Raw genomic sequence first — 16,653 nt, forward strand, 5'->3', positions numbered from 1 at the left:
AGAAGCTGTGTTTCGTTCCCCTACGCAACAGGGGTGTATGTAATTCTGCACTACAGGGCTCAGGTCCAGATTTAAGCCTGTTTTGGCATGGGCCTTGGGAATACACGTGGAATAGGGAAAGTCCTTTGAGGAAATATATGAGAAAAAAAAATCAATGGATATGAAAGATTGGCAACAGGGTGGGTAAGATATTTTCTTTTTTAAAAAATTATTTTAATTGGAGGCTAATTATGTTACAATATTGTAGTGGTTTTTGGCATACATTGACATGAACAGCCATGGGTGTACATGTGTCCCCCATCCTGAACCCCCCTCCCACCTCCCTCCCATCCCATCCCTCAGCATTGTTCCAGTGCACCGGCTTTGAGTGCCGTTTCATGCGTCAAACTTGGACTGGTGATCTATTTCACATATGGTAATATACATGTTTCAATGCTATTCTCTCAAATCATCCCACCCTCCCAGAGTCCAAAAGTCTGTTCTTTATATCTGTGTCTCTTTTGCTGTCTCGCATATAGGATCATCATTACCATCTTTCTAAATTCCATATATATGCATTAATATACTGTATTGGTGTTTTTCTTTCTGACTTACTTCACTCTGTATAATAGGCTCCAGTTTCCAGATATTTTCTTAATGAGCACAAGATTCTTAAACTTAACTATAACATAAAGGCAATTTTGGAAATGTGTCTTTAGTGGATAAGAATTTTGACAGTCCTTTATTCTTCTCCATGTATTTGTGTATATGCGCATACACATAGTCTTCGGGTAGTCTTCCTAACCCTTATTTTTAGGAAGCCCCTTACAGTTATAGGCTTCTAAAAAAAAAAAAATCCACATATTCTACCAACATGTTTTAAATGCCTCTTTGGTAGAAGTCAGAAGTTGAGAAATAAGTTTATATAAATTTGGTATATTTTCTTCTGATCCAATTTTTTCTTTAACTTTAGCACACATAGAGAACACATATACATACTATTGGACATAAATTTTTACATTATATGTACAGTCTGAACACAACTTTTTAAAAAACTCAACAATGTTTTTGAATTCTGCTGCTGCTGCTGCTGCTGCTTTTAAGTCACTTCAGTCGTGTCCGACTCTTTGCAACCCCATGGACTGCAGCCCACCAGGCTCCTCTGTCCATGGGATTTTCCAGGCAAGAGTACTGGAGTGGGGTGCCATAGCATTGCTTAAACACATAGATTTGTTTTGCTTGTTTTTTTAAGATGGTGTGTTTAAATATTCCATCATATAAAATACATTTTATGCATCTACTACTCCCTTACTAATTGGCGTTTAACTTGATTCCAACTTTCAGTATTATAAATAATGCTGTGTGAACATCCTTTTACTGGGGTCTCTTGGGGATTGGGTCTCTAGGGCAGATGCCCCATAGTGGGCCAGAGAGCGAGGACATATTCCTTTTTCTTGGTACTGTGAGGTTTTCCTTAGAATGGCTGCATTCATTCATTCTCCCATCAACAGTTGATGAAAATACCTATTTCTTCAGTTCAGCTATATTGGATATTGTCATGTGTTGCGTGTTTTTTTTTTTGCCAGCCTGATGATTGAAAATATTGTTTCATGTTTACACTTTTAATTTGAGTCCCATTCTGCAGCTGTGATATGTCATAACACAATGAAACTGCTAAAATCAGATGCATGAAAGAAAAACATACACTCAAGAGCTTATGTTATATTGCATTATTTCCAAATGTAAAAGGAATTGTCATTTGGATAAAAAGATTAAACTGACTAATTCTCTGGACAAACATTTATTAAGCATTTCATACTAGGCACTAGGATTACAGAGATAAACAGATTATGGACTGACATCAGTCAGGGGCTCCAGTAGAGGAAAGAGGTACTTCAACCAGTAATTTCTGCATAGAGGAAGGAGAAAATCACTTTAATTCTCTTGATGGTGGGGATTGCATGTTAGAAAGACATCAATTTTAAAAGGCGGTAAATGCCTCATTAAATGTTTTAAAAAGATTTTCACACCTTTACTCTTCACCTGGGCACTACGTGACATAAATAGTCCACGACAGAACACCCCTAGGAGTCGCAGTGAGCTGTAGAAAGACTCACAGATGAGAACTTGTTCCCTAACCCCCATGGGAACACATGTGGGTTATCTGTGCTCAGCACACCCCCTCTACCAGCGATGAACGGTTTCTCAGCACGTGGCATGTACTTAGCACCACTCTAGGTGCAGAGGGGCACACACATACCGAGATGTGGGCGACATGGTTCCTGCTCATCAGAAGCTCAGAATCCAGGTGGGGAGACAAGGCAGTTTATATTGAATGACACTTTCATACTAACTCAGGAAAAGGAACTAAACCAAATTCAAATGATGCTTCCATATGACCCACAGACAATGGATAGGAAACTTAAGAGAAATGTCTTAGAGGGAAGCAGCGGGTAGAATGATAAATTGTCCCAGGTACTGGGTTATGGTGTAGAAGAATAAATAATAAAATTGCATTCATTATGCTCTCAATCCACAGCCCTGCACATAGTAGGTATGTAATACACTCAACATCTTTTTTGGATTGAGAGCATGTTATTAGTGACGGGGGCTCAGTTACTAACACAAATATGTCAAGAAAAATCAGTCTTTTTATTTTTGTTTTTTTAGGTCAAGAAGTGGTTTTCAAGTGCCTTGGGGAAGGAATTCTTGAAAAAGCCTTTCAGGGGTATAATGCTTGCATTTTTGCATATGGACAGACAGGTAAGTAGCTGCTTTTCTTTACAGTCAGTGATATTAAATGTGCATTTCTTAAAACATAGAAATAGAAAACACTTTGGGAAGCTGTAGGAAAATGCTTCTGACTTCACAGGTTTAGCTGAATTAAATGATCAAAAGTAATCTTTTTGAAGGTTCAACAGTTGTGGAATGAAGTAATTTAAGTGTTAGCATGCTAGTTTCAAACTATTAAGTGTCATTTTCCTAAATTATAGTTTTAACCTGTATTTGAGCTAGGAAAATAATTACCAGTTTCTTAGTACAAATGTTATAGTGAAAAACTGTAGAAAAACTCTTAGTATCTATCATCCTATACGGAGGACTTCACCAGGATATAGAAGTGATGATAGGTTATTAAACAAAACTAGACTAGTAGTTCAGAAATTACACTGTGAGCCACCCATTATTTCAACTATAAAGTTGGAATAAGTTAATTAAATGATAACAATACTGTGTATTGTCATGTCATGGGGACATCAAGGAGAATATATAGCAAAGCACTTTCAAAAGTGTGAAATATTTTGTGGGTCAAATATGTTAATGTTACTTGATGTATAGTTGACTATTTATGCACTTTTTAAAAACTTTCTGTCATATATTGGAGTATAGTTGATTAACAGTGTTAGTTTCAGGTGTCCAGCCAAATGATTGTTATACATGTTTAGGCTGTTACATAATCTCAAACAGAGTTCCCTCTACTATACTGTAGTTCCTTTTTACTATATAGACTTTTAAGGATTACATATTGGTAGTGCTTCCATTAGTACGCATCCATCTGTAAAGGAGGTACCCTCCGGGTCTCACAGTAAAAGTCAGACTGGCAGTCAGGAGCGTAATAGAAAGAATAGTAACTCTGGTGTCCGAGGGCCTGGCTCTGGGGGCCAGATTGTCTGCTTCTGCTGTGTGACCTTGGCCGATGTGTAGGACACACTTGTATGTTTGAAGCGTTACACGTCGCCTCCTCTTCCATCCTCCTCTCTTTCTGCTCACCTTTCTTCAGGCTCAGGAAAATCCTTCTCCATGATGGGCAATGCTGAGCAGCGAGGCCTCATCCCAAGGCTCTGCTGTGCTTTATTTCAAAGGATCTCTCTGGAGCAGAATGAGTCACAGACATTTAAAGTGGAAGTATCCTATATGGAAATTTATAATGAGAAAGTCCGGGACCTGTTAGACCCCAAAGGGTAAGTTAGTGGTTGACATGAACCTTGTAATGGGGGTAGTAGTTCTAAATGATCCTGAAGTTAAAGTTGCAAGTGAATTTATGTGTTTGAAGCCCTCGGTCACCACTCCCGTTTCAGTTCGTTTACTGAGAGATCATCAGCTTCTTAAAGCCTGTCGGTATACCCAGGATTCATAGTTTATCCTACGCTCATGTATAAAGTTGCTTACCTATGCCATTTAGATGACTGTTGATACTGTTTTGGTATTTTTGCCAATATGGTTTAGTCATATTTATTTGTTGAGTTAAGAATGACACAGTGGTCTTTCCATCTGCTCTAATTGGAGGTAAAGCGGTTGAAGGTTTTGAGCGACCTGGCCTAGACAAGCCATTCTCTTCTGGGAATGTACATTGGGATCACTCGGAGGCTTTTTAATGCAATACTGGCCTGAGCCCCTCCCTTAGGGCTGATGATTCAGTAGACCCAGGAGGAAACCCAGGCATCTGTATTTTTTAAAAGCTAGGTGATAAAAACCAGATGAGTTTGATTCATAGAGGAAGGAAAGGGCCATTTACCTTTTAATTAAAATTTTTATTGATTTAAGAATAATATATATAAAATTTAGAAAGTAGGTAAAGTGTAAGAAGAAATAAAAATGGCCTATAATCCCATCACTCAAAAATAACTGCTGTTAACACTTTATGCATTTTGGTGTCTCAGATCTATGGAGTAGGTATGTAGTGTGTGTGTTGAGGTTCTTCTCTGAATACAATTCAGTAGCCTGAATTTTTTATATAATATGATGAATGCTTTCTCATGTTATTAAAAGTATTTTAAAAATGCATTCAGCAGCTGTATAATCAAGGGTATAATCAGAGGTATAAGATAAAAATTATGGATGGCAAGGAAGTGACCCAGTCATCAGAAATGTTTTTACTTTTAGCTAATAACTGTGTAGTGCATATGAAAGAACATTTATAATACATGTAAGATATAAAGAATAATAAATGACTGTTCTGCTTACCATTTGGCTTAATAAATGGAATGTTTTTATGTTGCTCATTATCTTCCTTCTCTTTAAGAGTCTATGCATAATTTTGCACAGTTTTTACCTGTACATGGCTTCATAATACATGTGTCTTTTGATGACTTGCTACGTTCCCCCTCAATGATTTGTTTGTTCTGATGTATGAAGTAGTAATTCATTAATTTTTACTGCTCTTTGGTATTCCATTGTATGAGATACCATAATTTATTTATTCTATCTCCTCTTGTTCCTGTGGTTTCCATTTTTTACCACAACTGTCCTTCTCTGAGCATTCCTGTACATTCCTCCTGGTGTGCAAATGCAGGAGTTTCTAGGGAATGCATCCAGGAGTGGAATTGTGGGTCACAAGCTGTGGAACCTTCAGCCTTGGTTTTGCAAAACTGTTCCCCAAAATAGTTGTACCAATTTACACTCCCCCCAGTGGTGTACAAGAATCCCAAATGTTAGACACCATCAGAAGGACTTAATATTGTGCTTGATTTACTTTTTCTTGCCCACGAATAGCGATGATCTCTGATTATGCGAACAGAGTGAGCCAGGTTCTGGAGGCATGGGCAGCTAGGCGGCTCTCTTGAAATTGTGCACTTGGTCTGCCCTTGTTTTGAATACAACAGAATTGCTCATTGTCATATTGCATTCTTCAAGCTTAAAATAAAGTTAGTAAAACCTGCTTTATGGAGTTGTGAGATTAAGATTGAGAAATTTTTAGGGAGCAAGGCCTAGATTTAGGGATGTGCTCATTGTCAGTTTCTTCTTTCCACACTTGAGTGATGCTAGGCATTGACTCTTGATTTGAAAAAGTGATCAGTATCTGATGCCATGAAATATGTGACATAATGCAATATGGCCATAAAATATATTATATAGTTTTACTTTTCATCTCAGTTGTCTATTGATAAGCTCTTCAAGTGGGTCCCAAACCAGGTTTGCCATTTAAAAATTCAAGAGTCCTAAATCTTGACCAGCAGAGCCAGTTCTCAATATAGGATAAATATCAGTAACTACAAACAACTGCTATCCTGTAACATCACTTTTTGTATAAAATGGTCAGCACAGATCAGCATAAATCAATGCTCCTAATATGAAAGGGTAACTTAAAAGCAAAACATTTTAATATTGTTCAATTCTTGCTTAAAACTGTGAGACATTACTTATTGAGAATATGCTTACTTATAAAACAGCCTGAAGGTTAAATTCATTTCTGTTTGTTCTTTGCTTTGCTCCCCTCTCCCCACTCCCTGTGAAATTAAAGTTCATCTACTAAAACAAGTCAGGCTAACCTAGTATTCTGTGTGCTGGTTGTTTAGTTTGGGAGTAGAGATAGAATTTTTAAAATAGTATGTTACTTTAAATAGAAATCAGAGTATAAAAGACACTCCTCATAAGGCATGCTGTTTTGCTAATCCAAGTAAAGTAGCTTTTAGAATAGTTTTTGATCATTAAAAGAAAAATTCTTTTGAAATTGCAATCTTAATTTCTGAGTACTTTTGCAAGTACTTTTTTTTAGAGAGAAAAGCTGCAGGTTGGGTATGATTCATTCATTCCTTTTTCTTTTCTCTTGAAGGAGTAGACAGTCTCTTAAAGTTCGAGAGCATAAAGTTTTGGGACCATATGTAGATGGTTTATCCCAACTGGCTGTCACTAGTTTTGAGGTAAGTGTCATTAAAAAAAAAAAAAAAGACATTAAAAGCTGACAGTAAATTGAAGTGTATAGATCATGTTCAATATATTTTTATGTGAATGCTTTATAGCATATTATTACAATTCATGGTCTCAGAAACCCAGTATCAACCACCCCAAACAGAAAATAAAGGCTTTTAATCACAGTCTCTTCAAGCCGCTTGGTTTTGAAGGGTTTGCAGTGTTGCCAGGAGGCCCAGCATCCTGAGGTTGCTGAATATTTTCATGAATAACACTCTATTGAAACTCTTCTCCCTGAGGTTGCCAGTGATGTCCTTCTGGACAGATGTAAACACTATTTGGTAGTTATTTCAACCCTTTCTCTTTGACAGTGTCTCCAATCGTAGTTTGCATTACTTTTCACTCTTCTGATTCTTCTGTTTTTCTGAATTGATCTCCCTCTGTTGACTGATCTGTTTCTTTTTCCTACTTCTTGACTTCTGTGCTTTCTCACATATTGGCTTGATATTTTGTCTGTATTTTTATTGTCATTGCTTTGGGAATCCCATAAAAGAAAGCACTATCTGTTACCAAAGAATGCCGATAAATAAATGAGTAAACACATCCATCTACTTAGAAGCACCATCTCTGTGTTAATTGTCCCTACATCACTTCAGACTCAGTAGAACTAAAATTAATCTACGAGGTAACTCTCTTCAGCCATTTAAATGTAGATAGTTTTAGTACTGCTTAAATCAGAAATAAAGGGCAGTTATCACTCCGTCATCAGTGAGATCCGGAAATCAACAAAGACGCCTCTGGCGGGAAAGTGCAAAGTCAGCCCTTTGCTTAGGTGCCTGGCTCAGCGTCACTGGGGGCAGTGACCGTTTCCTCCTGTCACTTATTAGTAAGAGCTGGGACATCCGTGATTTGTATCCAGTTCTGCCTCTTATTGGGCTCTCCAAGTGGCTCAGTGGTAAAGGATCCGCCTGCCAAGCAGAAGATGTGGGTTCCATCCCTGGGTCAGGAAGATCCCCTGGAGAAGGAAATGGCAACCCACTCCAGTATTCTTACCTGGGAAATCGTATGGACTGAGAAGCCTGGTGGGCTACAGTCCATAGGATCACAAAAGAGTCAGACATGACTTAGCAACTAAAAAGCAAACAACCGCCTCTTATTAGATGTGGGAAGAGTTATTTGACTTCCATGAACTTCAGTGTCCTATGTGTATAATCAGGTAAATACTTCTTTTGTAATATTCGTCAAACATTGTTTAAGAGTCCTAGGTTCCGGGTGTTCTCAAGCAAGTTGTATAGAGTTGAATAAGGAAAATTCCCTGTCCCGGGAGAGCCATGGCATTGGAAATTCACTGAGTGAAAATGTTAGTCATGCAGTCATGTCCAGCTGCTTGCAGCCCCATGGACTGTAGCCCGCCAGCCTCCTCTGATCATGAGATTCTCCAGGCAAGAATACTGGAGTGGGTTGCCGTTCCCTTCTCTAAGGGATCTTCCCAACCCAGGGACTGAACCCAAGACTCCTGCATTGCAGGCAGATTCTTTACCATCTGAACCACCAGGGAAGCCCCTTGTTGGAGAAGGGAGGTTACTAATCATACAGGAGAGAGCTGTGCGAGAGAGTCAGAATAAAATAAAGTCATCATTGCTATTGAGTATCTGAGCACAGTAAATGTTAGCTCTTTTCTCCTCAGGAACTTGCAGAGGGAAAAATAGGTACTCAACAGAGAAGAAGACAGTTGCGGTTTGGAAGGAATGGGTGAAACATTTCATCCACTAGAAAGCGCTGAGGGAGTGGGAGTTTGAGCTGGGCTCTGTGGAAGAGAGGTGGGAGGTTTACATGCAAGGGTCGTGATGGAATGCATCATAATGAGTACATCCACGGGTGGGCAGGACGCTGTTCTGAGGGGCTTTTCGCTCATAATATTTTTCTTGTGCCTGCCTCTAGGACATTGAGTCATTGATGTCTGAGGGAAACAAATCTCGGACGGTAGCTGCGACCAACATGAATGAAGAAAGCAGCCGCTCCCATGCAGTGTTCAACATCGTCATCACGCAGACGCTGTACGACCTGCAGTCTGGGGTGAGCCATCGGGTAGAACTTTGGGTGACGGTGAAGGGACTCACAGTATCTGCCTGGGTGAACTGCTCCATGGTTGGATTCGGTTCCCAAGAACGTTAAGCCAGCTCTTCTGGTTACTAGAGCAGCTACTCTGCTTACATCATGTAATTTGTTAGGTCTTACTTTATATATGTAGGGCTTCCCTGATGGCTCTTTGGTAAGGAACCCACCTGCCAATGCAGGAGATGTGGGTTCGATCCCTGGGTCGAGGAGGTCCTGGAGAAAGAAATGGCAACCCACTCGAGTATTCTTGCCTGGGAAATCCCATGGACAGAGGAGCCTGGTGGGCTGTAGTCCATGGGGTCGCAAAAGGGTCAGACTCAGCGACTAAACAAAGCAACAACTTTATATATAAGGTTAAAAATCTGGAATCCTTGTATAAACTCTCTAAAGACATGATGCTTTCACCATACCACTTTAATATGTATCTTTCCATAGTGAAATTCCCCTAGAAACAGCTGGGTTTACCTCACAGTCATTAAAGAATATGAAAGAGGAAACCACGACATTCAGCCTAAAGATAGCCTTTAAAAAAAAAAGTGAGATATTTGACCTGAATGTGCAGGAATCCTCACGTCTTGGAATGTACTCATAGACGCATAAAAGCTTTCTGAATATATTCTGAAAAGGCCAATGCACTTGCTATCCAGCTATAGAACAGAATCCCAGGCTGCCACACCAACTTTAATTTTTACCCTAAAGCTGCTAGTCCAAAGAACTCTTCTTACCATTTAAGATCTTCTCAAGTTTGCCTCCTTAAAGCAAGATGGCTTCAGTGGTGGTGCTGACATCTACACAGGTGTCTGTGTGGTTTCTGCACTCACGTGTGTCTGTTGTTTCTCTCTCGTCTCCCACAACTAGAACTCAGGGGAGAAGGTGAGCAAGGTGAGCTTGGTGGACCTGGCGGGCAGCGAGAGAGTGTCTAAAACTGGAGCTGCGGGAGAGCGCCTGAAAGAAGGCAGCAACATTAACAAGTAAGGGGCCTGTGCGATTCCCACGGTAAACCCCAGCATCCCACCAGCTTCCTGTGTGTCTGGGCAACTGGTCCCCTTATCAGGGGTCAGATGGCTCTGATCACAGGTGATTCAGAGTGTGTAGCTTTACTGAACTGGGTTAAAGAAAAACATCAGCCTGCCTCTGTTGAGATGCATGAGGTTTATTTAAGTGAAACAGCACGAGGCAGCCGGGCTCCAACATTGTCCATACAAACGCTCAGAATATCATTGTATAATGTAATTTCTCTTAGGTCAATGCAAGTCACAGTTTTATATCAAATCATATCTTAGATCTAACTCTAGGAGCTTATTCTAAAGAGAAAATCTACTTCAAATCCCTTCATAAGGCTAATACTTGTCTTCTCTTGGTGGCTCAGTGGTAAAAGAATCCACCTGCCAATGCAGGAGATGCAGGTTCAATCCCTGGATTGGGAAAATCCCCTGAAGAAGGAAATGGCAACCCACTCCAGTATTCTTGCCTGGGAAATCCCATGGACAGAGGAACCTGGTGGGCTACAGTCCGTGGGATTCCAAAAGAGTTGGACACGACTTAGCAACTAAACAACAAAAACAATAACTTCCCCCCAAAAGTAACAGTTATAGAGTAACTGCCATCCTGAAATCTCATTAGTTGGCTTGAGTGCCTGTAGCGTGCCCAGGGATGTGGTGAAGGCTGAAGGAGAGCGGAGGGGTACAAGGTGTGTAGGAGCTGGCCCAGTGGACAAGGAGGTGAAGGTTTTCCACCTGGAAGATACAGCAAAGGCGCAGATGAAGGATTTGCTTTTTATTTTTTTTTAATTATTTATTTGTTTGCATTGGTCTTAGTTGTAGCATGTAGCATCTTAGTTCCCCCGGCCAGGGATCGAACCCACGTCCCCTGCATCGGAAGGTGGACTGGTTCTTTGGGACGTGCTACCCAAGGATGCCCCTGATAAGCCAGAGACGTCTGTCTTCCCCAGCATGAGAGGGAGCGGAGTTTGCCCTTTTAGGGGTGTGTACTTGAGCAGGACTGCCTGGGTTCATTCCTGCCTCTCCTCCACTTACTAGACACATATGTATCCTGGGCGAGTGAATGTACCTCTGTGTGCTTCATTTTTCTCATCTGTATAATGAGGACAATAACAGTATCTGCTTCATTGAGTTGTTGGGGATTAAATGCCCGGAATGTGCTTAGAACAAGCCTGACACATAGTATGCACTGAAGAAATATTAATGGCTCTAGCTATTATTTTTATAGCTTGTGTAAACAGCATAATCATTATTTCAGGTTCAGGAGAAAGAAACATGGTTTGTACTTGTATGTTTCTTTTGAGACATAATAAGTTGGGGTTTATATGTATACCGTGTAGCTGATTCACTTTGCCGTACAGCAGATACTGGCACGACATTGTAAAGCAGCTATACTCCAAGAAAAAATTAATGAAAAAGAAATAACTTGAGGTTTTGTTTAGGACAGAAGGCGACAAGAGGTAATAGATTCAGGAACATCTTTGTGCAGCTTGCATTGCAAAATGGCACTAACACATTATAATCTCACAGAAGTTTGCAAAAGTAGTGGTGAAATATCACCCCCTCTATCAAATGGACGTAGCTGTGCTCACTGCACAGGCTGCTGCTTGAGGGGGCCAACTCCCAGTCATTCTGTCTCTTGCTCTGATAACAAAGGATTTTGCTCTGCTGCATGACAAAGCATTGTAGGAGCCCAGACTGGCATACAGCTCTGCATTCTAAAAAAGGTGCAAGACAGGGAACTCTGCTCAGTGTTCTGTGCCAGCCTGGATGGGAGGGGAGCTTAGGGAAGAATGGATACGGGTGTAGGTGTGGCTGAGTCCCTTTGCTCTCCACCTGAAACTCTCACAGCATTGTTCATCGGCTATACTCCAATATAAAATTAAAAGTTTTAAAAATACAGAAAAAAATAAAGAAATGAGAGCAGGCACCAGGATGGAGAAACAGAGATGGGGGTGTGAGGAAGCAGGCACCAAAGAAAAGATTGTCACCCCGCCTGGAGGTTTGTTTACTGGCGCTCAGCCACGCCAGCTCTTTGCCCGTGGCTGCGCCTGGGGAAACACGCTGAGAGTTCTCTGAATTCGTGGAAACTTAGAGTACGGCTGGCCTTGACGAGTAAGGATCACCAACTCCATTGACCTCTTACTGGATTCTAGGCACTGTACTGTGTACTCTGTATGTAATAATTCACCTGAGCCTCATGTCACCATTTTACAGACGAGGAAACCAAGGCAGAGAGCTGTTAAGTAATACATCGAAGGTCACAGGGCTCCAAGCGTGGATCTTAGACTTGGTTGTAGCTAATTTGGCTCCAGAGCCAAGGCTCACACACTCAGCTGCCCAAGTGTTGTGTTGGCCTGGAAGAGTCCTGATTGATATATTTGTCCCAGAGGAAATATTAATAGTGCCCCCCCCCACCCCCAATTTGGACACTAAATTGTATAGTGTCTCAAACTGGACTACCTCAAGGCCACACATAACATGATTTAGATATTCCAGCTACTAGCTCTTTTCCATTATGACTTAATAAATTGAATGGATTTCTCTTAGCATCCTGCTGTCTTTCTTTATGTGGCTCTTTCACAAATGGATGTATGTATTCCTTACTACTAGTCTGTGAGATACCTACATTTTTAGGGTTCTTTTTAGTTTGTGGACACTTTCATATGCATTATTTCATGTGAGGTTCATTATATGTATTTATATCTCTGTTTAAAGATGAGGAAACTCATGGTTGGAAATATACATTTATATAATATGAATAAAAGCTGAGTAGGCCTCTACTATGTGTCTGGAACATTAGATGTTGGGATGCAAGAGGAACTTTGCTGTTGACAGAATATTGCCTCCTTGCCCCCCAAATACATCCAAGTCCTAATTCCCAAAACCGTGCATACATTACCTCACAAAGGGATTTTGCAGGTGTCATTAAGTTAAAGATGTTGCAATGAGAAGATTATTTGGGTCAGTTCAGTGCAGTTCAGTTCAGTTGCTCAGCTCTGTCCGACTCTTTGTGACCCCATGGACTGCAGCACACCAGGCCTCCCTGTCCATCACCTACTCCCAGAGCTTGCTCAAAATCAGGTCCATTGAGTCATTGATTCCATCCAACCATCTCATCCTCTGTCATCCCCTTCTCCCCGCTTCAATCTTTCCCAGCATCAGGGTCTTTTCCACTGAGTCAATTCTTAGCAGCAGGTGGCCAGAGTACTAGAGCTTCAGCTTCAGCATCAGTCCTTCCAATGAATATTCAGGGTTTATTTCCTTTAGGATTGACTGGTGGGATCTCCTTGCAGTCCAAGGGACTCTCAAGAGTCTTCTCCAACACCACAGTTCAAAAGCACCTTTTCAGTGCTCAGCTTTCTTTATGGTCCAGCTCTCGCATTCATACATGACTACTGAAAAATGCATGGCTTTGACTAGACGGACCTATGTTGGCAAAGTAATGTCTCTGCTTTTGAATATGCTGTCTAGGTTGGTCATAGCTGTTCTTTCAAGGAGCAAGCATCTTTTAATTTCATGGCTGCGGTCATCATCTGCAGTGATTTTGAAGCCCAAGAAAATAAATCTCTCACTGTTTCCATTGCTTCCCCACCTATTTGCCATGAAGTGATGGGACCAGATGCCATGATCTTAGTTTTTTTAATGTTGAGTTTTAAGCCAGCCATTTCACTCTTCTCTTTCACTTTCATCAAGAGGCTCTTTAGTTCTTCTTCCCTTTCTGCCATAAGGGTGGTGTTATCTGCATATCTGAGGTTATTGATATTTCTCCCAGAAATCTTGATTCCAGCTTGTGCTTCATCCAGCCCAGCATTTCACATGATGTACTCTCCATGTAAGTTAAATAAGCAGGGTGACAATGTACAGCCTTGACATACTGCTTTTCCCAATTTGGAACCAGTCCGTTGTTCCGTATCTGGTTCTAACTGTTGCTTCTTGACCTGCATACAGATTTCCCAGGAGGCAAGTAAGGTGGTCTGGTATTCCCATGTCTTTAAGAATTTTCCACAATTTGTTATGATCCACACAGTCAAAGGCTTTAGCATAGTCAGTGAAGAAGAAGTATATGTTTTTCTGTAACTCTCTTGCTTTTTCGATGAACCAACAGATGTTGGCAATTTGATCTCTGGTTCCCCTGCCTTTTCTAAGTCCAGCTTGAACATCTGGAAGTTCTCCGTACACATACTGTTGAAGCCTGGCTTGGAGAATTTTCAGCATTACTTTGCTAGCATGTGAGATGAGTGGATCTGTTGTAATCACAGAGCTCCTTACAAGTGAAAGGAGGTCAGAGAACCAGTGTCAGAGTGACATGGGGTGAGAAAAACCTCATAGCTCACTGCTCACATGCGGATGGAGGGAGGGGCCATGAGCCAAGAGATGGGGGCACCCATGGAAGCTGGAAAAGGCAAGGAAACCTTTAGCCCAGAGAAACCCATTCTGGACTTCCAGCCTTCAGAACTATAAGACGATTTGTGTGGTTTTGAGCCACTACCCCTGTGATTATTTGTTATAGCATCATCACTGCTCTCGAAGAGGAACACATAGGTTGAGATACAGTAAGTTATTAATACTTTATCTGAAAAACCAAAAGGCACATTAGAAGTGCTACATCCCCCAGCACTGAAGCATGAAACTGTTTTTTTTTTAAGACACATTTACCAGCCCGTGGGTATCTGCCAAGTTGGTCTTGTGCTTTTCCTAAAATAACTGGCTCGAAGGGAGTGGAGCTGCGTCTGAACCCTTTCCCTTGAAGCTCAGTCCAGGGCTGTTTTCACCCCCCACCTGTCTCTCTCGGGTCCCTGAGTGGGTCCGTGTATGCCAGGCGCCCACCACGGATCCAGGTCTCTACCAGGTGTCCTCCAGCTCTCCACATGGTCACCGGTTTAATGGGACATCTCACAGTATGACCTTGCCATGAGGTCTGCACAGCTGTCTTAGAGATCTTCATAGAAAGAGGGGCCCACAGGCCTTTACCTGCAGTTCCAAAATCCATAGTGAAGTCACTCAGTCGTGTCTGACTGTTTGTGACCCCATGGACTGTAGCCCACCAGGCTCCTCTGTCCATGGAATTCTCCAGGGAAGAATACTGCAGTAGATTGCCATGTCCTTCTCCAGGGGATCTTCCTGACCCAGGGATCGAACCCCAGTCTCTCCCACTGCAGGCAGACTACCATCTGCGCCACCAGGGAAGCCAAAGTGCTCTGAAAGCCAAATGCTTTTCCTGTTTCCTTTGTAGTTCACTTGTTGGTGAACCCTCATCTGAATTCGGATGAGGTCTTTATCTTCACATATGGTCTTTATTTACTTATTTAATGTGGCCATTCATATGTTTAGCTGTAGAAATGTTCATGGATTTTACTGTGGGCTGCTGTCCCAGATCCCCCTGGTGGTCATATGTAAAAGTGTATGCATTGAACTTCCTAAAATCCAAAAACATTCTGAATTTCTAAACAAACGTGGCCCTAAGGCTATCAGATAAGAGATAAATGGACCTGTACTGTTTTGCTCCGTCTAGCAAATAAGTGTCAAACACTGTTTGAGGATAAGAAGAAAGGGGTGACTAAGATGAGACCCTGGCCTCGGGAAGTTCAAGGTCTGGTGGGGAAGGAGATCTTTGGTGGCAGAGTGGAGGAGGAGGAGGGAGTGATATTAATACATTAAGTGCATAAAACTTACACACAAGGTGTGGTGGGGTCATGAATGACAACACAGCTGGAAGATTTGGGAGGCTTCCCAGAGGAGACACGGGAGTTTCTTAGTTACAGAAACTAAGGGTGTGACCCTTTTGTGCCTCAGTTTCCTCACCTGTAAAATGTGGATGAGAAAACACTCTGATTAGGGCTGTTGTGGGGATTCAATTAGTGACGACTTGTCGCCCACTTAGAACAGGCCTACCCGTAGGACTCTGTAAGTGTGTCCTAGTAACGAAAATAAATCATGTATCAAAACTGCTGCCCATTAGTTCCACAAATGGCTTTCTAAGCCTTAACGTCAGTGCCCAGTGGAGGGCTAAAATGAAGGAACTCTCTGACATGTTTCCTGAGCTTTCTCTCGGCCGCCTATTGGGGTTTCTTTGGATGAAACACAAATAATCCTCTTAAGCAGACCTGGCGGGGACTTCACACAGACATTAGTGTCTGCTTAATGGGCTGTGGATTTAAGAGCTCCATCTCTCCTTAAGCTCTTAAGAGCTTAACAGCGCACGTTATTCCTTCACGTGGAGCGCCAAGGCACTGTGTGGCTGCTCCACCGTGGCCTGTTCAGGGCTGGGGAGGAGGGGTCGTCTGGAGACCGTCTTCGCAGAGGACACACCTGGGACTCCGTCTGCTGTTCGCCCTTTTACTGAGGGTGGAAGGACGAAGTCTTTCCCTGTTGCTGGAGCCTGGCTGGTTCAGCTTCTCTGAGAATTCACGTATATCATGGGACACTCTCATACCCCAAGGGATGTCACCAAAGATCCCCAGCAACAGCCAACCTTTAAATGCCAATAGTATTCATCTCATGAGTATCTTTCCCAGCCTTTTTTCTATTTCAGTTACTGCAGTTAATAGAGTATATACCAGACATTTCTAAAAAATGGGTTCTACTGAATACTTGTTCGAGGGATATTAATATATGTTATCCCTAGGATTCTGTCTTATAATTTATATTGTCATAAATTTTAAGTACAGTATTTCTAATGTTTCATGTGACCCCGTCCTCCTTTTTTTCTTCTTGAGTACCCTCCACGACGCTTGTTGATTTCTTCTCGGAAGCCTCATGTCAGTGGGTTTTGTCTGCATAACTCGACATGAGCTTGTATCTTGGAAGAGTAAAAGTGGCCTGTCTTCTGTCCATTATTCAAGGGCAGGTGGTGGTACTTGTTAATTTACCACTTGTACCTTGAATGGTCCCCGTATGTGAAGAAAGATATCCACATATCTTAACA

General features: G+C 41.7%; 1 protein-coding gene across 10 annotated transcripts in view; it reads left to right on the forward strand.

The window, feature by feature from the left end:
* The window catches only part of KIF13A (kinesin family member 13A), a 202,790-nt gene that overhangs the window by 114,846 nt on the left and 71,291 nt on the right, over positions 1–16,653 (forward strand). For all 10 annotated transcript variants that reach the window (XM_027525256.1, XM_027525247.1, XM_027525249.1 and 7 more), the window contains exons 5-9: positions 2,650–2,742; positions 3,758–3,938; positions 6,530–6,617; positions 8,548–8,682; positions 9,583–9,695. In XM_027525256.1, the coding sequence (XP_027381057.1) occupies positions 2,650–2,742; positions 3,758–3,938; positions 6,530–6,617; positions 8,548–8,682; positions 9,583–9,695 (610 nt within the window). The remainder of the gene's footprint in view (positions 1–2,649; positions 2,743–3,757; positions 3,939–6,529; positions 6,618–8,547; positions 8,683–9,582; positions 9,696–16,653) is intronic.

This window comes from Bos indicus x Bos taurus, chromosome 23 (genome assembly GCF_003369695.1).
Source record: "Bos indicus x Bos taurus breed Angus x Brahman F1 hybrid chromosome 23, Bos_hybrid_MaternalHap_v2.0, whole genome shotgun sequence".
Classification (NCBI taxonomy): domain Eukaryota; kingdom Metazoa; phylum Chordata; class Mammalia; order Artiodactyla; family Bovidae; genus Bos; species Bos indicus x Bos taurus.